General features: G+C 52.2%; 2 protein-coding genes across 2 annotated transcripts; one reads left to right on the top strand and one right to left on the bottom strand.

The window, feature by feature from the left end:
• Nucleotides 1–253: 253 nt before the first annotated feature.
• On the bottom strand, nt 254–12,834 carry UNC45B (unc-45 myosin chaperone B; the record flags this gene model as incomplete). The annotated part of the gene is made up of 19 exons (XM_082008635.1): nt 11,664–12,834; nt 10,837–10,873; nt 10,335–10,510; nt 9,694–9,783; nt 9,062–9,229; nt 7,691–7,859; nt 7,234–7,404; nt 6,225–6,396; nt 5,580–5,880; nt 5,077–5,171; nt 4,257–4,398; nt 3,670–3,810; nt 3,358–3,485; nt 2,826–2,892; nt 2,361–2,474; nt 2,146–2,261; nt 1,676–1,793; nt 1,410–1,565; nt 254–520 (listed from the first exon to the last, which is right to left on the bottom strand). Exons 1-19 carry the CDS (start codon nt 11,847–11,849, stop codon nt 254–256), a joined length of 2,814 nt encoding a protein of 937 aa, XP_081864761.1. The 5' UTR covers nt 11,850–12,834.
• Nucleotides 12,835–15,495: 2,661 nt separating this feature from the next.
• RAD51D (RAD51 paralog D) lies at nt 15,496–21,803 on the top strand (the record flags this gene model as incomplete). The annotated part of the gene is made up of 10 exons (XM_082008376.1): nt 15,496–15,577; nt 16,812–16,873; nt 17,032–17,150; nt 17,763–17,844; nt 17,953–18,087; nt 18,553–18,648; nt 18,835–18,925; nt 19,800–19,870; nt 20,795–20,962; nt 21,645–21,803. 10 exons carry the CDS (start codon nt 15,496–15,498, stop codon nt 21,726–21,728), a joined length of 990 nt encoding a protein of 329 aa, XP_081864502.1. The 3' UTR covers nt 21,729–21,803.
• Between the last annotated feature and the right edge of the window lie 524 nt (nt 21,804–22,327).

The raw sequence follows: 22,327 nt of genomic DNA, 5'->3' as shown, positions 1-22,327 counted from the left end.
ATCATTATCAGCTGAATGAGGGCAAAGAGAGGATTTACACCATCTGGGAATTAGTCAGATGGGCACTTTCCAAATTTTCCAGGCAAATGTCCCCCTTTTCCTCATACAGTTTTTGATCCTCCATAGTTGTTCCCAAACTGTTCCATGCCTTTGACAATGGCACTAGATTTTCCTCACAACTCGCTTTTCCACATTTCTCAGTAGCTTTTCCCACCTCCCCCACATTCAGCCCTTTTTGGTGCTTTTCATTTCCTCACGCCCGAGAGAGAGGCTTGATCAACCCATAATCCATGCACCTTGTGAGGCAATCACGTGCTACATTAATGATGTGCTGCTTCTTGGGGTCATCTTCTTGCTTGCCGATGTACGTCAGGATCTCCAGGAGCTCTGTCTCCACCAGCTTCTTCGCTAGCTCTTTGTCGGCACTGATTAAATTGAAAGTAATGACCAGTCCTCGGTGCTGCACTTCCATGTTATCATGCAAGCAGAGCCTCTGCAGGATTTCAAGCCACTGGGTGGTCTTCAAGGGAAAGAGAGATCTTTAGTATTGATCTGAAGAATACCTCAGCCAAGAATGCGAGTTTGGCAAGGCATTTCTCAGCAGTCGGAACACAAGGACCCACCTCTTCAATACTCATGTCAGGTATGGTTATTTGATTCTTTAACTACGGAAACCTGATTCCAAACTTTTGAAACCAATTTTTGTTACACTAAAGTCAGCAGCTTTCATGGCACTACCACCACATGAAACACACACTGCTGCATAATCTCTGTGCAAAGAATCTGATTAGAGTATTAACACAGCTGAGATGACCAGAAGCAGACCACCCACTCTCCACACTGATTTTCCTGAGCCCTTCCTTTGTCTTGATTAATCATTTTTATTCTAACAAGCCCCAGTGTCCAACATCAGCATGATTCATGACTTCTCAGCCACAGCTCTTCACGGATACTCAGCTCTGCAGGGTCTGAGTTCTCAGGACCTACAGATCTGTGCAGAAAGTGGAGATGTTTTGGGATCTGTAAAGCTCAATAGAAATGAGAAGAGCTTGATAACATGAGTGAAACAAGGTTTGAATTTCAGGTTATTTATCAAAAGCTTTAAGGGCCTAGAGAGTAATATTCTGCATTCCTAACCTTGCTTGACAGTCAGCATCCTGGACTTAAGGCTTGAGGAATGGCTATATAGAAGTATTTCAGCTCTGAGATGAAGTCTAGCATAAAGGCAGGCTGGTTTACTTTATGCAGGGATGGACGAGGAGCGTGCACACCCAGGTCTCAACTTTACCACTAAGTTCCTCACTGTCAGACTGGTGGACTACCCTTCCTTTTGAGAGGCATTTTCATGACTGAGCCAGGCTCCTTCAAGGGTATGTCTACACTGCCAATAGTCAGACTTATGGTCTTACCACTTCAGTCATCTTAGAGCAGAGCTTCTTTTGTGCCGCTGTAAGCATGGCCAGAGCTCCTGCCGCTGCAACCTGGACTTTCTCATCATCCTCACCACACAATAACACCACCAACTTCAGCCGGTCATTTCCATCAGCGACAAACCGCTCTTGAACCTAAAAAACCACAACCCCATGATATCCATAGACAACACATTTAGCAATGCATCATCACAGGGGCTCATGACTGGTGCATGCAGCCAAGTCTGAGATGCCCAGTAAGTTACCTCCTTGTTGACCACCAGGTTGCACATGCACTCTGTGGCTGCCTGTCGAAGTTGGTCATGATTCTCAAACATATAGTTTTCAATATCCGGCAGGGCCCTCTCTTTGACTATCTTCATCCTGTGTTGAAGAGCAGTCAAATAAAATACATCATGGGACAAGCAATAGCCAACTTATAAAATACTAACTGCAGACAGGGAAAGCCTTGAAACAAATCAGTGTCGGCAGCACTGGAGGTCATGACATGGTTTATCCCTTATCTAAGGCAGGTTAGGTTCATGTCTTTCCTCTTTCTAGAAGAAAGTGTGCCACGCTACTTGTCTTGGCTAAGTTTCTGAATCTTTTAGTGCTCAGGCCTTTGTAGCTCTGCCAAAGGTATCTCAAACTGACCAATCTTCATAGTCCTACAAGAAGAGTGTTGAACTGAAATTCACATTTACTCCTGGGGAAGTAAAAAAGCAGTTAAACTCACCGAAGTTTATCGCTTCTTCCTGAAAAGTTAGTGAGACCTAACAGAGCCTCATAATTCTGGAGGCCATCTCTCTCAGTGTTCAGCAGGCTGACAAGGGGCCTCACCACCTCGTACACCTAAGAAGATAAGGCATGTCACTGCTTCTCCATCTCTCGCATGTCGGAAATTTTCATTTGCTAAAGGAATTATCAATTTTTTTTTTTTTTTAAGCTTACCCTCTCCCCTGGGAATGCCATATCTGGATTGGAGATAGCAGCAATTTTCGCCAGAGCATGAGAAGCCTTTATCTTGCCAACTTCTGTGCCTTCCACAGCCAGAGGTATCAGGGCCTAGCGACACACAGGAAAGCATTCAATACCTCTTCACAAGATTTAAAGGATGGCTTAACTATACTAAAATAAGTTAGAAGTATCCTAAAGAAGTGTCTGTTCAAGAAATGGGTCTGGACTGTAGCCCACAGTGATGTCTTGCTTTTCTTCTCAAATAGAAGCCACAGCAGAGCTTGTAGCTCACACATAGTTGTTTCAATAAATTGCTTCATTGGAGGCTTGCAGGACTGGAGCATCAGCCTGGGCCCCACAGGCTCATGCTTTTGTCACCTTCCCTCACCGCAGACACGTTGCAGGCTCTGGACAGACATTAACTGCACATCAGGTTGGGCTGCAAACAAAAGTAATCACCTTTCCACCGCCTTGAGCAACAATGGTCCCACGGTCCTTGGGGTCTTCACACAAGGCAAGAAACACCCTACAGAAGCACAGCATCACTTAGTGAAACAACCACATGGGAAGGCAATAACCCACATCTTTCATGAAAAGGGGCTAAAGTTTTGCGCGGGTTCCAGATCCACCAGGTAAATTCCAGATGTATAACCCAGTGCCCACTCTAGGAGGAAGCAACAAATGGCACAGCAAAAAGTTTCCAGGCCTGTAAGATGAACTCTATTCCAGCCAAAAGCAGTACAGAGGACTAGAAATTCAAAATGCACCCTAACAAGACAGCCCGCCAAGCCAGCTTCAAGGTCAGAACGTAGGTGTTTGTGACATGGCTTAAGAAAACCTTTGGTTTTACATCTTTTCTCCACCTCCCTTTCATCTTGCCCCCATAGGCAGAATGCAGCACCCCACGAAGCAAGGAGCCAGCCCAGGAGCCCATCTCCATGGCACGTGGGCTGGCCAGCACTTCTGGCTCCCACAACAGCAATGAAGGCACCTGGCAATGAGCTCCTTGCTCTGGTCCGTCAGTATGGCACTGTCCACCTTCACCATGCAGGCCAAGGCAGAGACAACGCCGGCTTTCAGCAACCGCTTCACCCGCTTCACAACAAAATCCTTCTTGTCCTGAAAAGGGACATTGGAAAGGGATTAACCCCTTAGCAGTTGCCACCCTGCTGACTACAGCCAAGCCTAGTTGGAGAGCAAAGCAGTTTCAGCCTCAAAGACAAGAGACCTGACATCTGTGACAATGGATACACCAAAGAAAGTCTTCAGATCCAAGCCAGGTCCCCAGCTGTAGACAACCTACCTTTGGATGCTCCTCAGGCACATGCTGCTTGGAGAATTTTGCCAGTTGCACCAGCTCTGGGACCAGCTCCTTGGTATCATAGCTGTTGGTACAGTTCACCAGTGCAGAAGCCACAGAATACAAGATAGTCTTGTCACTTGTCTGCACAGAAAAATAAAAGCTTATGTGAGGGTGAGGACAAGATAGCAAGGAAAGAGGTCCCTTAGGACTGCCATCATGGTGGTTTGCACTAGCTGAAGTGTTCTTAGGCTTATCCCCGGCTTTATAGCCCAGGGCAGGGAAAAACAAAAGTTGTTATGGCCAAACAGGGTGTTTGACATTAGATGCTGTCACACCTTGATGCCTTTTATTTTCATGCAGTTGCTGACAGTAAAGGTAAGAGCAACCTTCATGGGCCTTGGGAGAAGAGCAGGATGACGACAACCTTGAGGTGTGTCTGTGGCACAGGCAAAACAGATGTTTTGCAACGCTAGAGATAAGGGTTTGGGGTTGCAGCTCCTCCTGCCTGGGAAGACAGTGTTGGGCTGGAGAGCTGGGGAGAACCTGACGCTACCAGAGGAATGAGGGAACAAGGTAAGGAGAGAGACCTTGGCCAATTCAAACATAGCTTGCAGGGCTGGCTCATCTTCAACAAAGTCATCTTTCACATCTGCATCGAGGGTTAAATATGCAAGCCCTTCCACAGCCCATTTCCTGGTGCGGGCATCAATGCTGGTGTTACACAACCATCTGGAAGAGAACACATCCACATTTATCTCTGGAGCCAGGACTAATTTCTCTGGGAGAAGCGGGAGGAAGAATAGATATTGAGATGGTTTCAGGCCCAAACATGTGCTTCGGTTCTGCTGCAGCTCTTAAAGACTGTGGATGCTCCCCTTGAGACATGACCTTCCTCCTGTGGCCCAGCTCAAGGGATCTAAATGCTGCAGGGACAGACAGACCAGGGCTGCTACTCAGCACTGCTTTGCCTTCACCATCACATGAAATATTGATGCCTTGCTATCCAGTGCCAGCAGCAATGATCACCCATTCAGTCGCTTCCTAACTTCATCCCACCTCCTTGGTTAGTTCACCTCGTAAATTCACCTTCAAAAGGTATTTGTGCACATTCTAAATAGCACTTGATTAGGCTGTACCATTTTGGCAAAGAGGGATGCACCATGTCTGGTGTCTCAGATGGGAAGAGAGTGAGGGAGAAGGCTTATCTGGATATTGAGGCAGGAGGAAGATATGGTTGCTTGAGGCACAGAAGAGCTCCAGGTCCCAGTGCAATGGCTGAGTGGGCATTGTCAGCTGCCAGGCAGCAGCAGTAAATGAAGGCAATGTGTGGGCAGGATCTCTGGGGAAAGGAGCGTATTGTATTTTGCAAGGCATGGAACAAAAGAAGAAAAAAGTAAAATCACTCACTTTCGGCACTGCTTGGCTAACTTCTCAGTGGAGCCCTCAGCAAACTGCCGCAGTCCATAATCTGTACCTCCTGCTGAGCCCAGCTTGCAGAGACCCTGAGGAGGGCAAAGAGGATACATGGGTGAGAAAGGTTCATTAATCCTCTAGTATTGCTGCCCCAAATCAGCCTAATCCCATATCTAAAGTTTGAAGTCAGGTCTAACAGAAGCAGCACCCTGATACCCAGTAGAGCATTCAGCTTGTAGCACAGCAAAGTGAGGTTCTGTGCTCTTACTGGATGTCTTTAATGGAAGATTAACCAGTCTTGCCTTCAAAGTTACCAATAATCCATGTGCTCTCCTGGTCTGCCATCTCCCCCTTCCTTGTAGGGGGAAGCACCATAAACCATTCCCCAGCTGAGGTGAGTGAACCCAACAGATTCCCAGGACCTCCCCCCCCCTCCAAAGTCCAGGGTGAAGCTGGTGAGTGTGGCAAGCGATAGAGGCAGGGCCTGCCATCCTTACCACCAGGGCTCGGATTTTGATCTTCTCATTCTTGGTCTTCTTGTAGATCTCCTTCAGGAGCGTCACACCATTGGAGATGATGAAGGTGGCCCGGCTCAGCTTGGTAGAGGCATGGATGAGGGCTTCCACAGCCACCAGCTGGTCAATCTCCCTCTCAGACCCACAAAGGGCAACCATCATCTCCATGATTCCTTTCATGCCAAGCAGCTTGTTGCCCAAGTCAAAGGGCCCTTGCAGAACTCCAGACACCATCTGGATGGCATGGAGTGTCTTATCCATGTTCTGTGGGTCAATTTTGCTCCTGCATGGGATAGAGTGAGTCAGCATGTAGAAGAGTAGCTGCTTACAGTTCTCATTCCCTTAGGCAGGGAATGTCCTCCCTCAGATTGAGACCTGAGCTCCACTGCTGAAATATATAGGTATTTGGGACACAGCTGAGCCCAAATTCATGCAAAGGCTGTGATCCAGCAGGTAGGATTACAATGTGAGGATCCCAGATGAAGGATCCAGCAGGATCTCAAGCAAATCATTCTCTCCCAGGGCCTCAATTATGGCATCTAAGTGGACTGCAAGTGCCTCATCTTAAGACCTCCTGCTCCCGTGCCTCTGGGCCAGCTCAGCCTCAGTAAGCCAGCCTCAACTCACTTGATGTACTCCTCGCAGATCACCCGGTAGTTGTCACGCTCCGGGTCACAGCGCAGGTCATCATAGAGTTTATTTAGGAGGACAGAGGCAGTCAGCTGGGTGTTCTCTGTCAGCGGCAGGCACTCAGGCATCTCAGGAATCTGGCCCACCACTTTCAGTATCTTTTTTAAGCCTGGAAACAATGGAGAGGTACAGTTGTTAGAGGGGAGAGGGTCTATACAAAACTCAAGATACTATTTGTTTGTTTCTTGCAGTGAAATAGCCAGCTTGGACAGTTTTCAATTACTTTGCAGCCTAATTACATAAGCCTTAAAAAAAAAGAAGGCACTTGTATTTACTGGGGAAGAGCTTCTGCTGGTGAGATTACAGGTTTGCAGCATCAGGCTTTTATCCAGTTCTCAGAGTGAGATAAGCAAATCTGTGCATTTGGTCCCTGGCTGGATCAGTTATTTTTGTCAGGAAGCATTAAACCTACTGAACTCCGAGGCCGGGGGCTTTGACTGAGGAAAAGTCAGGGACTTTCCAGTGATTCTGGATGTATTAACCCTCCTTTTGCTGAAGTGTTATTAAATAACTTCCACCAAAATGGTAACACACATATGTATTGGAATTAGTATAAAAACACACCCCACACAAACTCCTCACCCCTGGAAGAAAGTTTTAGAAATGACCAGTTTAAGGATCCAGCAAGCTCATCTCATCTAAGCTAGACAATTTATCCAAGCCAAATCCTTCTAACATCAGCAATACATTGGAATAAACTAACTAGAGAAGCTAAGTCAGTCCTTTAGAAACAAAAAAAAAAATCTTGCTCTCATACAGTTTTTTTCCCCCTTAATCTTAAAACCGTTTCCTGCTAATAAATCTAACTTTGCTCCAGGATTACATGTACCAAAAAAAGTCAGAGAGTGTTAATTTGATAGAGAGGATCAGTTCTACAGGTATTCAGGCAAAAATACACAGCTCCACATCTCCCAAACCAGAACAGGGATGGAGAAGAAGGACTCACCATTGTCAATGACAAAGATGGTCCTGCTGTTGTCATGGTCTTTCAGGTCCTTCCTTGGTATATTCTTGTTGAGGAGGTTGAGAGCTTGGTCTCGTCCCTGCCCAGATACTTTCTTACTGACCAGCATATCCAGCAAACGCATTGTGATCATCCTCAACTCTTTTTTAGTGTCTATACAGAAGCGAGACAGTAGCAGCCAGTTACAAGAAATTATCTTCAAAAGCAGGTGAACCCACTGAAAACCATTCAAAGCCATTGCGCAACTGGAATGTAGGTACTTAAGTTAACACCATGAGGATAAGAGCTGTGTGCAGGTTGTTATCCTGGACAGCTGAAGGGTAAAGTCCCAGCTTCACCAAACAAGGAATAAGGGGGACACCCCAGGAGCAGAGCCTTCCCTGCTCGCCCCGCTTCTCCTCCAGCAAGACCGAAGGACCACCAGGTCCCACACCCTTACCTAGCACTACAGCCTCCTCCTTCCCGCGATGCTCCTCTTTCCCCTGGCCCAGCAAGCAGTCAGTGATGGTCTGCAGGAGGTTGCAGACAGCCAGGGAGATTTCTTCATTGTCTACAGACATCCACATACAAATGTTGTCGATGCCCAGGTAGTGGAGAATGGCGGTGGCCTGGCGCCGGAAAGGAGAGAGCAGGGCAGCTGTTAGCAAAGGGTACGTGCCTTTCCTTCCCGCATGATTTAGAAAGGTCAGCCCCAGCTCGTACAAAGAAAGTTATTTTTTGGGGTGAATCCTGAGACAGTATAGAGATTTGCTTTTCATTCTTATTTTCATTTATAATAAGACAACTCCTAAAATCTAGATCCCCCAGCAATGCAACAGACTATTTCCAACGAGGATGTTGAGATGAGCACGGCTGGGTTTGGAAGAGGCCTTCACAGGCGAGGCTGTTAACAGAGAGCCCGTTCAGTGCACGGAGCCCATCCTGGCTGCGAGCAAAGCCCATGTCCTTGGCAGCCTGTCCCCGTGCATGGTGGCACACCCGCAACTCGCGGGAGGCACGTTCAGAAACACACTGACCCAGTGGGCTTTGCAGAACAGCCTTTTTGCAGATGACAACAGTTAATGTTTCCAAAAAAAAGAAAATAGGTCTCCAATGCACTGGATTTTTCCCCAGATTTTATTTTTGTTGTGTCATAGTTCCCCCCTCTCCTTTGCGCCGTTACATTGGCATGCGTATCCATTTTGCACGCATATCCATTTTGCACATGTACCTCTCCTGCTTCCAACCACGTAACGCAAACAGGGCTTCCTATGAGCTGTTTTACACTACGCAACTGTCTTGGTGTAGAGTAAGATACTAGTTAGCTCAGAGACCCTGGGACTTGCCTTGGGACCCTTCCTAGGAACTTCAATTTTCTTGTAGATCCTCTCTGCCTTCTTTCATCTAAGCCTTGGACAAAACTTTCCCAAAGTCAGTTGTTATTTGTTGCTTTTCTGAGACCTGTGATGAAGGACCTGGATTTGACCCCGCCATGCTCACTACCACTTATACGGTAAGAACTCGGTGTAAGGTTTACTTCACCAGTGCACATGAAGGCACCAGAGGGAACACATACAGCTTTGACCCCGGAGATCAGCAGCACAGTAACAGGGGCAGTTTCATAGTCTGCGTTAACCCCGCTCGCATAACTTTGTATTTTTCACACCCCCAGAATTTAAGGCTTCATTTGTAGGATTTCATTTTTTCCTGCAAGAACCAGAAGGAAGAGGAGAAATCCTCACTGCTCATAAACATCATGAACTATTGCAATTTTCCACTCCCCACGGTGCAAGGCAATAGCAGTGAAAGCCTCAAGCACCTCATTACTCACCCGCGCCTTATGTCCCGTACACATGCCGGAAAGGGTCCTCACGGCTGCCAGGATCAGCTCAGCATTTTTGGTTTCTATCAGCTGCAGCAGCAAACTGACTCCATTGTTCTGGAAAATCCTCTCGGCACCCGCTTCTTCCCGCCCCAGGACTATGAGGTTGTTTGCAGCCTGGGTGGGAGACAGAAGAACCGGGGGTCAGCGGCACAGACCTGCCAGCAGCCTCCGAAACATCTCTGCATAGCTCTGGGATGTGCTGGTGGGAGCTGTGGGGTGGCCATCTCCCGACAGATGCAGTGGACCTCTGGGCGGTTTCTCCGGGTTCGCTCTGCCCAAGAAGAGCGGGTCACTGCTTGGAGGGGATACATGAGGAAGGTGGCAGAGATGGGCCTGAGCAGAAGTCCAGTCTGATCCCACCTTTGGTATTTTGGGAGGTTGGTCCACCTTCCCTCAGCGCAGGGGGGATGCTGCTTTGGGGCATTTCCCCTCTCGGTTGTCTCTGAGCGCAGTTCACCTCCCAGCTCCTTACCTCATCCTCCATCGGGGAGAGGTGGGGAAGGGAACGCAGCCTTCTGCTCCTCGGTGTGGCCTCTGACATTAAACAGCAATTTTGTCAAGTCCAGGACAGTTCTCACCTTTTCTCGCTTTTCTTTCTCGCTGTTCTCATCCAGCAGGATTTCAAACATCTTCTGCACCCTCAAGTCCGTGGAGAACTGAACACGCAGCTGTGCCAACAGAAAGTGCATGGAGCATCAGAGGGAGAAAACTGAGGAGCAATTTTCCTTTATCACTTCAAGCATATCGCAAACCCTCAAACCACACACAATTAAGCCAAATAGGCATCGCTCCTCAGCAATCAGCAGTGATTGCCCATCCCAGACTTGTGAGCAAGGGCAGAGCCAACCCTAAGCCATCATCTCTGAGACCTCATGGTATATGAAATTGCAGGGACTTCCTCAGAGCTCTCCTGTAAAGGTAACTAAGTCAACGTGGCAACTGCCAGACCCAGTCCAAAGCTGGTCCAGTTCCTTGCCAGGACCTTACCAAGATATCCAGGACCAGGCCAGCCCCAGAAGTGAGCTGCCACGCTTTTAAATCATTCAATCTGATCCTCAAATTTACATGCGTCAAGTGTGACCTTCCAGTTGATGGAGCTTATTTGTCGCTCTGCATTGTTATGAGTTTCCAGCATGACCATCAATCCATCAGTGTAACCCCAGAGCACGGACCTCCCACACCTGGTCTGTGAGCCTGGGACTGCTGCCCCAGCATTTACCTTCTCCTGGATGTTGGCCCCCAGCCTCCTCAGGGTCTCCTGGAAGTTTTTGTTGCGGGGTTCGATGGTGGCACATTTCTGAGCATCTTTGAACGCTTGGTCCAATTTCCCCAGTTTTTCCAGAGCTTGGCTGCGCCGGTACAAGGCTTTGATATCTGAAGCATTGATGTCAATAGCTGGAAAAGTGATCCAAAACGAGGCGTCAGAGTTTGTTTCTTGGAAAGCCACCGTATAAACTGCAATTTGCTTTACAGTGACTACAGCTCCTTGAGATGGAGTTATTAACATTGCGAGTGAGCTGCCACCTGATCAGCACCAACACGCTGAATTGGTGCATCTTCTTTTGAAGGTCCTCTATTAATTCCCTCGTGGCCTCGGCGCTTGGGTGTTAGTGGACATCAAGGAACAAGACCACAGTGCCCCAAGGGCAGATGTGAGAATGGGCTGGAGCAAGCATAGCGAGAAACGCAGCTCTCCTTTCCCTAAACAGCCCCCTCCTTACCTCTAGATGCATCCGAGGCTGCCTTGGCGTATTCCTCCTGTTAAACCAGAAGGGAGGAGCGATTCGTTAGCAGTGGAATAGCAGGGCACGTCCCCATTGCTGATGCACGCTGCGACCTCTCTGTTCCCACTTACTAACAGGGCACCCCAGGGAAATCAGCAGCAGCCTACAGAAGGAAAGGTGGGGGTTCAGGTTCCTTTTCATCACTGGTGGGGTGGGAAAAGGTCTGTGGTGCAGGTGAGACAACATACACTGATGGTGACACGGCAGCTGACTGCGGGCAGCGATGGAAGAGGGGATACCCCCAACAGCAAGATCTACAGTTTGTTCTGGGCTGGTGCCACCTCTCCTGGATTAGTGACAATTCAGGAACGTGCAAGCAATCCGCTAAAATCCCACGGCGGGTCGTTACAAGCTGACTGCAGGGAGCTGAGACAATTTTGCTACAGATACCAGTAACTTTTTGTTTTGCTAAATATCTATGTCTGCTTCTCCTGTGCTGGGACAGACAAGCAAGAGCGATGCCTCTGCAACCCCAACCCGTGGCTTACAGAGCACTCCCGTAAACGCGGAGCAGGCTGGCTGCCAAAGCTTTTGCTTCAAAGCGATTAAGAGGGACCATCTCTGAGCTGAACCGGTGTGCTCAGCCCCACCAGGACCGAAGCAGGGAGGCAGCTTTACAGCTCCAGAACAAATAATTTCAGACCAGTTTGCAAACACTCTAATCAATAAACAGACAAGCCACACGGTCCACAGCTGGCGAGCTCCCTTGGCTGTCTCCCTGCTCTTCTCCCCTTGAGCACTGCCCAGCCGGGAGCTTTTCTCACCTTTTTGAGGAAACACGCTGCCCTGTTCCTGTACAGCACCGCCTGCAGCGCCTTGTCCTTGTTGAGCTTTATGGCTTGAGTGTAGCTGTGCACAGCTTTCTCGTAGTCATTGGCCTGAAAATACGTATTGCCCTCCTCTTTCAGCTGCATGGGATCCTCCATCTGGACAGCTTTAAGGAAAAACATCAATTTGTGTCCCGTTTTCGGCAGCCTGTGTCACCGGGCTCGCCTGCCTGCTCCACCAAGCTGAGCTTCACCGTGAGACCGACATATAATTAACACACATTAAAAAAAGCAGCTTACCAGGCTGAAGAGTTTGGAAAATGAAGACCTAAATTGCTCCTCAAGGCTGCGGCTTCTCAGAAGCTTTCCCCACGGCTGTAGATCTTTAGGAGTCAATAAAAGAAAGAAAAAGAAGAAAAAAGAAGAATTCAAGACGTTTGCCAGCACCACGGAGGGTCTGTGTGGCTCAGGAGAGAGCTCGCCTCGCGCTCCAAGTTTGGGCAGGACCCGGCAGCCCCTGCGGCCTGTCAGCGTCACCTGTCACCGCAGGGTGCTCCTGTCACCCGTGCCCCCCCGTGCTATATAGTGCCTGGGGAGGGCTGCGAGCCAGGGCCCCCGGCAGCCAGCCCAGGCCGGGGGGGGGGGCGGGCAACCTGCCTGCAAGCGGGCAGCACCCCTCTGCAGGAAGAGGGGATCCTCTCCCAGCCGCCGGGGCAAATCCCGGCTTCCCTCTACCTGCAGAGCTGCACAGGGTGTGGGGAGCAGGATCGGGGGGTTCATACCAAAAAAGCCCACGGCTGGGATGGCTGACCCCCCATCGCAGTGCTCAGACCCTCTTCCCTTTCTATTTAGGGAAGCACGAGACAGCTGAGCCTCGGGGACAAGCGGCTCGGTGCCAGCAGCTGCGGCAGCACCCAGCACTTTCCAGAACGCCCTGGGACGGACGGCCGACTCGCACCCAGCGCTGCCTCCTCCTTGCAGAGCCTTCGGGAGCCCACCCGGCTGGAAAGCCCACCCAGCACTGCCACCTCCCCTCGTCTGGCAGCCTACCAGCACACACCACCACAGATGCTTGTACCAGAGCATACCGGCCCACTGCTGTGATGAGTGTCTCGGGTCTTGATTCAAGTGACACCGGTAGGCAGAGCAGCGCTAAGCTCCAAAAAAGCTGAGCCTTTCAAACCCCCTGTTTCCCAGGGGCCACAGTCAATCAGGAATTCTGCTTTGCAACTGATCTCCCCCAAAAGGCAGGCCTTGCCCTCCTGTGTGTATCTATGAGCATCCCAGCTACAAAGCAAATGGGGGAAATGGCAGTAGGGATGGGAAAATGACTGAGGAGAGCTCGGGCAGACCGGTGTCAGCTCAGTTGCTCCAATCACGCTTACGCCATAGAGGTGAGCTACAGCAGACAACGCACTTCCACACTGAGACACTGCCAAGGGGAAAAAAAAAAACCCCACAGTTACCTTTAATATCAGTGATCTGTGTTGTGGCTTGTGGATCTTATGCAGCACGAATTTTTTGGTACAAGACTGCCCTGTTCAGCTCTCCTGTTATTCACCCTGCACCGACAGCACTGCCTGGTCCCTGGTATCCGGGCAGGAGGTGGTTGCAAAGCAGTTTGGAAATGCCTGCACAGCACCTGCAGGCAGCTCAAACCCCGTCACTTCTGGGGGGAGGTCTGAGGCACAAGGACCCCACCTGTGGAGTGTGTGAGAGGCCACCCCTGCCTCGGGCAGGCTCAGTACAGTGGCTTTTCTAGGGCTCACAGGGACCAACATGCCCGAAGCCCCTTCCCACAGCGCTGTAGCTATAGGGGCAGGGTCCGCTTCATGCGTACAGCGCGGCCCGTCTCAAGTTATCCAGAATAAAGGCTTCCCCTCCGCAAGCGGCGGCACCGCAGGTACTTCAAGTAAGCCAAGTTATAAAATAAAATTGCGTTTGATGCTGCTACGGAGTTACCGGCTCCCCGTGCCCTCCTGCAGCTGGAGCAGACGTGTCCACGCGCTGCGCTGGCTCCTGGAGGAGCGGGCAGCCACAGCAGCCATGCGGGGGTCCTCTTCAGGCCTCAGCTGAGAGAGCAAAACAAAGCTTTTCCTGGGGAAATTCGAGTCCCAGGCAGCCAGGGAGGGCGACAGCCCCCGGGCTTCCCCTGCAGCAAGCCCTTTTGGGGACAGAGCTCTCCCCCCGACAAGCACCTTCGTTTTCCACCTTGCAACCCCAGCCGCGAGCACTGGCTGCCGAGCCAAGCCAAACCCAGTCCTGCGGTGCCACCTTCCCTCATGGCTCCAAGTCACCTTCTAATCCAGCACCTTGCAGAGATCTAACAAGGTTCATGGTAAAATTACCCTCAAGAAAATCCCAGGATGAGCTCCAGCCTCTCCAGAGCAACAGCAGGGCTGCAGAAGTAGCTGCGCTGGGCACCCGGGGCTTAAGCTCTTCTCCAGCACAGCATGAGAGACCTTCTCCTCCAGGTAAAGCTACATGCAGTCCCCTTCTACACCTGTCCCCCAAGGCCCTAATGCAAGTTTAGGGCAGCTATAGCATTTTAACTTCCAAAATTATAATTAAAGTTTTTATAACTAAAGTTACTCTCCCAGCAAGCACTCAGACCCCACCAGCTCTGAGGAGGACCATGGGTCTGCCCAGCTGCACCAGCAGAAAGCCCAGCTCTGACCACAAGCCCTACTAAAAATCACATAGAGCTCTGTAAGGAAAGACTGGCATAGCCTCACCCCTATCTCCTACTTCTCCAGTGCCTCCATTTTTAAGCTAACTTGCCTAATTCCCCCAGCACAGCACCTGCCCCCAGAACCAGCTAGCCTAGCCTCTGGTTCTGTATTTATAGAGCCTGGGAGCACGGCATTGCTGGCACCTGGGCGAATGGCCACTTAAAGCCAGCTGGGGGTTGCAGAGTTGCTATAGATAAGGGGGCTTCCTTCCCTTCCTTCCCTTCCTTTCCCTGTTTCCCTTTCCTTCCTTTCCCTGTTTCCCTTTCCTCAGCTTTGTTACAGCTCCCGAGCAGGCTCTGGTCCTCCCGGGTACCCCCCGGCATCGCTGCTGGTGTCGGGCTGTGCTGTGAGCTGAAACCCCACTTGCTCTGTGCGCTTCCAGAAACACCTTTGGGTGCCAGCAACTGGAGCAGCTCTCCTCGCTGGGGCTAGCGAGGCGGGGAGAGGCTCCGGTGGGCTGTTCGCTGGCAGACCCGTTTGCTTGGAGGGTCTTTGCTGGTGGAGGGCCAGGGAAGGAAAACCCTGCGCAGCCCGTCTGGGGAGAGCGCTGGCCGCAGGGGCCGGCGTGCGGGGCTGGAGCCCGGCTGTGCAGCCGCTAGATGGGAGTGCAAATACGAGCCCCGGCCGCTCTTCCGCTGCCTGCAGGAAGCAGGAAGGGGAGCAGGAAGGGGAACGGGGCCCTGAGGCAGCCTGGCTTCGGGTGCCAGGGGGAGGAGGAGGCGCGTTTGGGGTGCAAAGGGAGCCGCGGGCGGTGAGGATGGGGTGGGAAACTCATCGTGGGGCTTTTTGTGTTCGCACGGGCACGTCTGCCCCGAAGGGCTCTGCGGCGGATAGCCGGGGTGGGGATGTGCTCGCCTGCCGTGCCGCCCCGTGCCCGCCTGGCTGCAGGATTTGGGGCTGTTTGGGCCTAAAGGGAGACTAAACGCTCGCTGTATCCACCCATCCCAGACGCAGCCTGGGTAGTATCTCCCCAGTGTGTGCAGCTCCGGGGGCAGGCACCATGTCGGGACGGGGCCACATCCCCTCTCCCATCTCCTCCGCAGGTCTCCCCTCTTCTCGCGGCCCCGTGGTGCTCTGTCCTGGGGGTGGCCAGGGACATGGTGGTCCTGCGGGCTGGGCTCTGCCCTGGTCTCACCGAAGAGATGATCCAGCTTCTCAGGGCAAACGGCATCAGGACGGGTAATGAGGCGGCAGCGGGGTCTCGGGTGGGGGAATGTCATCCCCTGCACCTTTGGGTGGCACCGCGCTCGCCTCCAGTGCAGGGCCCATCTGCCAGCTTGGGTGGTCTGGGCTGTGCGGCAGCCCCTGGTAAACATCTCCTGCCTCCGTGGCTTTGGCTGGCAGCCCAGAAGCTGCAGCGGGAGCTTTCCTAGAGCCCCACAAGGAGAAGGAGGGTGGGCGCAGGTGGTCTGCCATGGGCACGCTGGGCACTGACTGCAGGAGCCTGGGGGGCTGCAGCCCCAGTCCCTCTGCCCCCGCGTCCTGCACGCCGCACGAGCAGTGTTGGTGCGATGTTCCCGCCGTATCCTCCTTGCTGGATGTCTTCTGGGTCCCCCGGGGTGGAGATGATTAGTCAGGACTTCTCCATAGGAGCAGGAGAGTGTGAGGACATGGTAGGGGTCTCTGCGGAGGCTCCTTGAGGGATGATCAGTTACGGCTTTTAGAAGGTATTTCGGGAGGGTTTGTGCATTTTTCCCGCTGGAAAATGCCCAAGGTCCTGGCACACTGCACCCTGGGCGAGGCCTGCTCTTAGGTGGGAGGGAAAGACTTCAGGTGGATTCTTTGCTACCTCTGAGAAACTGGATTAGAGTGGAGAAAAACACCATTTAATTCCTGTTAAATGGGGTCTGTAAGAACCTGTGCGTGCTGGAGCCATGAATGTTGTAATCCTTGTTTTCCCTATAAGAACTGCTTTTGACCGTGTTTTTTTTAACCCATAACATACACATCTATCTGAAAAAACGAATCTTGGCGTGGTTCCTGGGAGCAGAGATGGGCTCCCTAGTTCTTTTAATCTCTGTGGCTTTAGCCCTTCCTGGCATGCCCAGGGCTGGCAATTTGGGTCAGTCACTAGCCCCTTGAGACTCTGGTGCACTGGCAAAAAGGGACTCTCTTGGGTGGCCCCAGCTATCAAAGGGCGCTGGGCAGCTCTTGAGGAAAACAGGAAGAATTTTTCCCAGCTTGTGTCCCTGATGTGTTTTGCAGTGGGTGGCAGGGCCATCTCGGAGGGGAAAAACTCCAATACTCCATTTTGTGGGGCATCCTGCTCGCCCACTGAAAGTGTTGGCCGAGGGGACAGACGTTTTTCCTGTTGGTGCATGCAGGCAGGTTTTGTCTAAGCTGGTGGGCTCTTCGGTGTTCATCGTCTATCCAGGTTTGGCCTCCAGCTTCTTGTCCCTCCTGTGATTTGCAGTGGTGGACTTTGTGTCATCAGACCTGGAGGATGTTGCCCAGAGGTGTTCCCTGTCTTACAAGGTAAAGGGTGACTCCTAAGTCCTGGTATGTTAACCAGGGAGCTCAGAGCTGTTCAGCTCATGGCTTGGATGGGCTTCTCTGTGGCGGACCTTCTGCAGTGGACGTTGGTGGCCCTGGACTTCCTCAGTCGTTCTTCCAGACATCTCTTTGCCCACCAGGCGCTGGTTGCTGTGAGACGTGTGCTCCTGGCCCAGTTCTCCGCCTTCCCTGCCAACGGAGCAGACCTCTACGAGGAGCTCAAGAGCTCCACGGCCATCCTGCCCACTGGGAGCTCAAGGTGGGTACATCGCCTGGCGAGCCAGCAGGGTTGCCTGGGTCTGGGCTTGTTGCAAAAGGCCATGGTTGCCCAATGCAAGCTTTGGGTTTCAATATGGTGATGCCCTGAGCAGGCTCAGTGGTGTCCAAACAGTCCTCAAGCAGCTGTTTTAAAAACTTCCAGCTACAGCCTGGCTCTGCCTTTTGGGAGCAGAGCAGTCGTCTTGTCCTGAGTCATCTTGTCCTCCTCCAGAGAGGAGAGTTGTGGATCTGGGAGGACTGTTGTGTGGTGATGATGTTCCAAACTGTCTAGATCAGGCACGGAAATGTGTTACTCTATTGCCTGTCTCCTTGCTGGGTTGTTACAGTGACTATGCAGAGAAACCCTGGGTACTCAAACCTTGCTCCCAGGACCACAGCTCTTCTCCAGCTCAGGACGGTCCTTTCGTACCCCGCCCACGGCGGATCTGCAGTTGCCCACCATGTGGAGAGAGCCAGGGATGGGAGGGAAGGAGGAGAGCCTGAGGCCCTTGTGTGCATTTAGGAAGGGGACTCTAGGGACTGCTGCTTCCCGAAGCCCCTGTCATTTTGGCTGAAGATGCGTTGATAATCCCACCTTGTGTTCAACCCACAGCCTGGACCAGCTGCTGGACTCTGGGCTGTACACGGGGGAAGTGATGGAGCTCATGGGAGCGCCAGGCAGTGGGAAGACGCAGGTGAGTGGGACAGAGGAGGGGAGAGGACAGGTAGGGTGAAGATACCTTCAGGCACGTGAAGCAGAAGGACCTGGGGGGCTGGCTGACGCCTGGTCCCTGCCTCTCCAGGTGTGCCTGGGCATCGCGGCCAGCTTGTCTCTCGGCCTCAAGCAGCATGTCCTGTTTCTTGACTCCACGGGGGGGTTCACCGCCTCCCGTCTCTACCAGATGCTTGGATCCCGGGCAGAGGATGAGGAAGAGCAGGCAAGTTCCAGTGGAGCTGGTCCCACTGCTGCTTCTCCACTCGTGCTCAGTCTGCCTTGGCTCTTGCCTGCAGACAACACTCAGGGATGGTTTTTCTGCTCAGCTCTGCCTTTGCCCCCATGGGCTTTTTTGGGTCCATGCTCTTCCTCCCATGGCTGGGTGGGTGCTGTGCTCAGGGACAGATACTGCACTTTGGTGGTTTTTTTTTTCTCTTGGGGAATAAGGGAGGGCTTGCTGTAGTTGCTCGTGTTTTCGCTCCCTGAGCTCAGTCTGCGTTGCTTCTTCCATCAGTCCAGTGGAGACCACAGTGTTCACGGGGTGGAGGCAAACGTGGAAGAAATAAGGGTCCCTGGCTCCACGGCATGCTATAAATTGCAAAGAGCTGGTAGCAGCTGGGCAGGAGGAATGTGGTGGGTCCTGAGGGCAATATCCCAAGGCTGTTGTTGATGCCACTTTGTGCCACAGCTGGACGCTCTGCAGCGGATCCAGGTTGTCCGTGTGTTCAACATCTATGAAATGCTGAGTGCCTTGCAGGAGCTGCGGGATCGCCTCTCCCAGCAGGTAGAAGCGAGGGTCTGGAACCCTCTCCTTTCCCCAGAGCTGCAAGAAAGGCAGTGAGGCTTGTGTGTCTGATGAGTGGCACCAGATCACCCTGTCCTGGGGACATTTCAGCCTCTGTGCAGCTCAGGACCTTCAAAACTGCCAGATTTGTCACTCCACGTTGCTCGTGGCACCTCCTCCTTTCAGGTTGTGAGCTCCATGGGACCTCTCAAGATCGTGGTGATCGACTCTGTCTCTGCTGTGATTTACCCGCTGCTGGGTGGCAAGCAATCGGAGGGTGAGCTGCTTCGTTAGCATCTGCAGTGAGGTTGCAGACCTCTCTGTTCGTCCTCAAGAGCATCTTCCTCCTGCAGGTGCTGTGCCTGGAGCTGGGGCAGGATGGATGTGGGTGCGACTGCTCCCAGCTTTTGCTTTGCAACTGGATAAAAGGGGAGCCTGTTCTCAGTGTTATCGGCAAAAAAACAATCTGGCTGTGGCTGTGCAAGCTCATGCTGGTGGTCTGAAGCCTGGCCAGGGGCCAGAGGAGGCACTGAACTGTTTGCCCAGAGTAAAACCTCTGCTTACAGTGTCACAGATACATCGTGGTTGCTGGCACAGTTTGCAAAGGTCTCTTGAGGCTCCTTCTGCCAGAAAGGACCATAAATCAGGAGCTGAGGGGCTTTCTGTTTGCTGAGATGCCAAGGGGGCCCCTCAAACACATTCCAGAGGGTCTTGCACACCTGGGTAGCAGCTGGTGCTGTCACAGGAGGTCCCCTCGCAGCCTTGGGCCCATAGAAAATGAAGTTGTGAGCCGGAGAGAGGGGTCCTGTACCTGCTAAATCAGCCTGGCTGGGTTTGTCTGCAGCTCCTAGTGCTTTTGTAGGGTTTTTTGGCTCGGGTCTTTTAAGATGGGAAAGGAGGTGGTGGGACAACTTGGACTGGTCTGTCCATGCCACATCCATTCGGTTGAGGTGCCCTGGAGTGTGGGTGCAATGGGTATGTTGGGGTGCTGGTAACAGAAATGGGTTGAAGGTGCCCTTGAACACCAGCAGTGGCACTAAACCTAGTGCTCATGTAAATCCAGACGTCACCTGCCTCTGAGATGCACTTTGGAGGTTGCTCCCTCTGTTTCTGTTGATCCTCAAACACCCAAATGCTTTGTCCTCCTCCAGGTTTAGCCATCATGATGCAGCTGGCCAGGGAGCTGAAGACACTGGCCAGGGAGTTCAGCCTTGCCGTTGTGGTCAGTGTTGCTGCACTTTGTTCTTTGTGTGCTGGCGTGTGCCATGGTGAGGAGCCCTGGAGAGGTTTTCGAGCCCCTGGGAGGGGGACCCTGCTCTCAGCTAAGCAGGAGGCCTGTGTCCAACAGTGCTCTGTGCTCTGACATAGCTCTGCTTCTCTGCAGCCCGCTGATGTCTTGTTCCAGCAAGTGTGGAGCAAGAACAGGGCTGATTTGCTGCCTGCTTTTATTGCTGTCCGTAGTCAACAAGGCATTCACTCGATTGAGCAAGGCAGAGTTAAGACAGATTGAAAGGTTGTTTGTATTTATTTTTGATATAACACCATTAATTTAAGGGGCTGGCCAGCTTACTAAGTAACCTCTTGCTTAGTTACCTTGGAGGAACTTCAGGGCATTGCATCATCCAGAAGGAGCTGGGAACTGGAAGGGGCTCTGCTCTAGTCTTCCCCAGCTCTTGGCCAAGCAATTACATTTGCTTCAATGCACCCAGACGGGTTGCTGGGACCACAATTGGTGTGTGTGAATCGGGAAGGCCATGACAGAAAACGGTGGTCTGCTGAACCAGGCACTGGAAGGTGTTGAGACAGTCCTGCCCTTTGCTCTGATTAGCAATAAAGTGACAAGGACAGGGTGCCTGGAAGGATGCTCGGAGGCTCCAAGTTAAGCTTCACAGGTGGCTTCAGCACCAGGAGTCACTGCAGCTTGCAGATACGAGTGTGCTCCTGTCTGAGTACACGGGTGGGACTGTTGCATGGGCTGTGTTTAGAGGGGATGGCATGGGTGTGCCAAGAAGGAGGGCTCAGGATGGAGAAGAAGAAACTTCGCAGAAGTAGGAGATTGGCCATTATCTCCTGGTGATCTCCGGTGTTGCGTTACGCCAGGTGGCACGGCTTTTCCCAGGCCCTGATAAGCCTGTTTGTGCTGCAGGTGACTAACCAGGTGACGAGGGACAGCAGCACTGGCCCACTGAAGCCAGCCCTCGGCCGCTCCTGGAGTTTTGTGCCCAGCACCCGGGTGCTACTGGAGAGCAAAGCAGCCACCTGGGAGAAAGCCACCACGAAGCGCATCGCTTCCTTGGCAAAGTCACCCCGGCAGGTGAGGCTCCCAGGACCGGTCCGTCCAGTAATGGAGAAGCAGCTATGTGACTCGGACCGGCCTTCGGAGCAGAGGGAGGCTCCTGACGCGGGTCGGACAGGATCAGGCCTCCCTGGGCGACCCGTGGCAATGGGAGAGGAGTGAAGGCAGCCTGGGTGTATGCTGTGGAAGAGAACGGCATCTGTTCCCTGCAGCTTGAGCTTGTATTTATAGGCACATTCCATGAGTGGCACCACTTCCAACCCAGGTCACCGTGTTCTGTGTGCCCGTCCCGCTCTCCTGATGGCGTGTGGGCGGTGAGGGTCCTGCGGAAATGGCTCCGACACCTGCAGGGGTGACTTTGGCTTGAATCCTGCCTACGTATGGGGCAGCGCTCCGAGCCTGCTCTGCTGCCTGATCCAAATGGGTTTGGCTGTGGTGGTGTGCTGGGTAGCGAAATGCCTCCTGGGTGCGCTAAATCAGCATGTCTGGTGATATCGCAGAGCAAGATGTTCTTTCTTTACTAAATTGCATTCTCTAGTTCTACCTCTGTGTTTGGCAGACCCAGTTAAAATGAGGGCACCAGCAGAAAGAAATCCTGAAGGGGATGTAATTGGGGATTTTTGGCTCTGGGGCTGGTGACGGAGCGATGTACAGAGTCCCAGCAGCATGAAGTTAAGCTTCTCTCTGTTTCTCCTTGCAGCCGACGGGGATACAGGTGGAGCTGGATATTGGAAATGGTGTTGTGCAGGAGCTGAGCCCGGTGACACCCACGCAGGGGCTCTGATATGGGTAGAAAAGCAAATGTCAAGGTCCAACAGAGCTGCAAAAAAGCAGGCAAGCACACTGAAGGTTTTACAAACTGACTTTTAGAATCCTGCAGTTGTGGGAAGGACCAGCATGAAGAAGCTCTTGTTCTTCTGTGCTGGGGAGAAAATAAGCATGGAGTTCCCAGAGATCTCCTTGCCTCAGCAGACGCAGCCTGCTGGGCTGTGTGGGCAGCACGACAGTCAGGTCCTCTCCTCTGCTGCAGGCTTGTCTTCAACCAGCAGAGCCAGCCCTGTCCTAAGGTGTTGGCTTGGGACCAGCTGGCACGTCCCTGCATAAACCCACGACTCCACGTGGTGGGTTTGTTCCCCCCATAACTCACTGCCCTCTGGTCCTGGAGCTCTCATCGTCCTTGGGCAGTCCACGGTGGTCTTGGTTCAGAAATAAAAAACCCAGATGTAGCACACTGCTGTGGTTGTTGAGAGCTGGAATTTAATTAATGGTGACTGCTGTTAACTTAATTAAAATTTTGAGGTTTAGTCCCCAGCAGGACTGGGGTGGGACAGGGTGTTGATGAGCTGGGATATAATCGGATGTTTGATCTGACCTTCTCCCCAG

Source organism: Phaethon aethereus (genome assembly GCF_964289735.1).
Source record: "Phaethon aethereus genome assembly, chromosome: 19".
NCBI lineage: Eukaryota > Metazoa > Chordata > Aves > Phaethontiformes > Phaethontidae > Phaethon > Phaethon aethereus.
The sequence above is the reverse complement of the archived record's forward strand: the minus strand, read 5'-3'. Positions and strand labels throughout refer to the sequence as shown.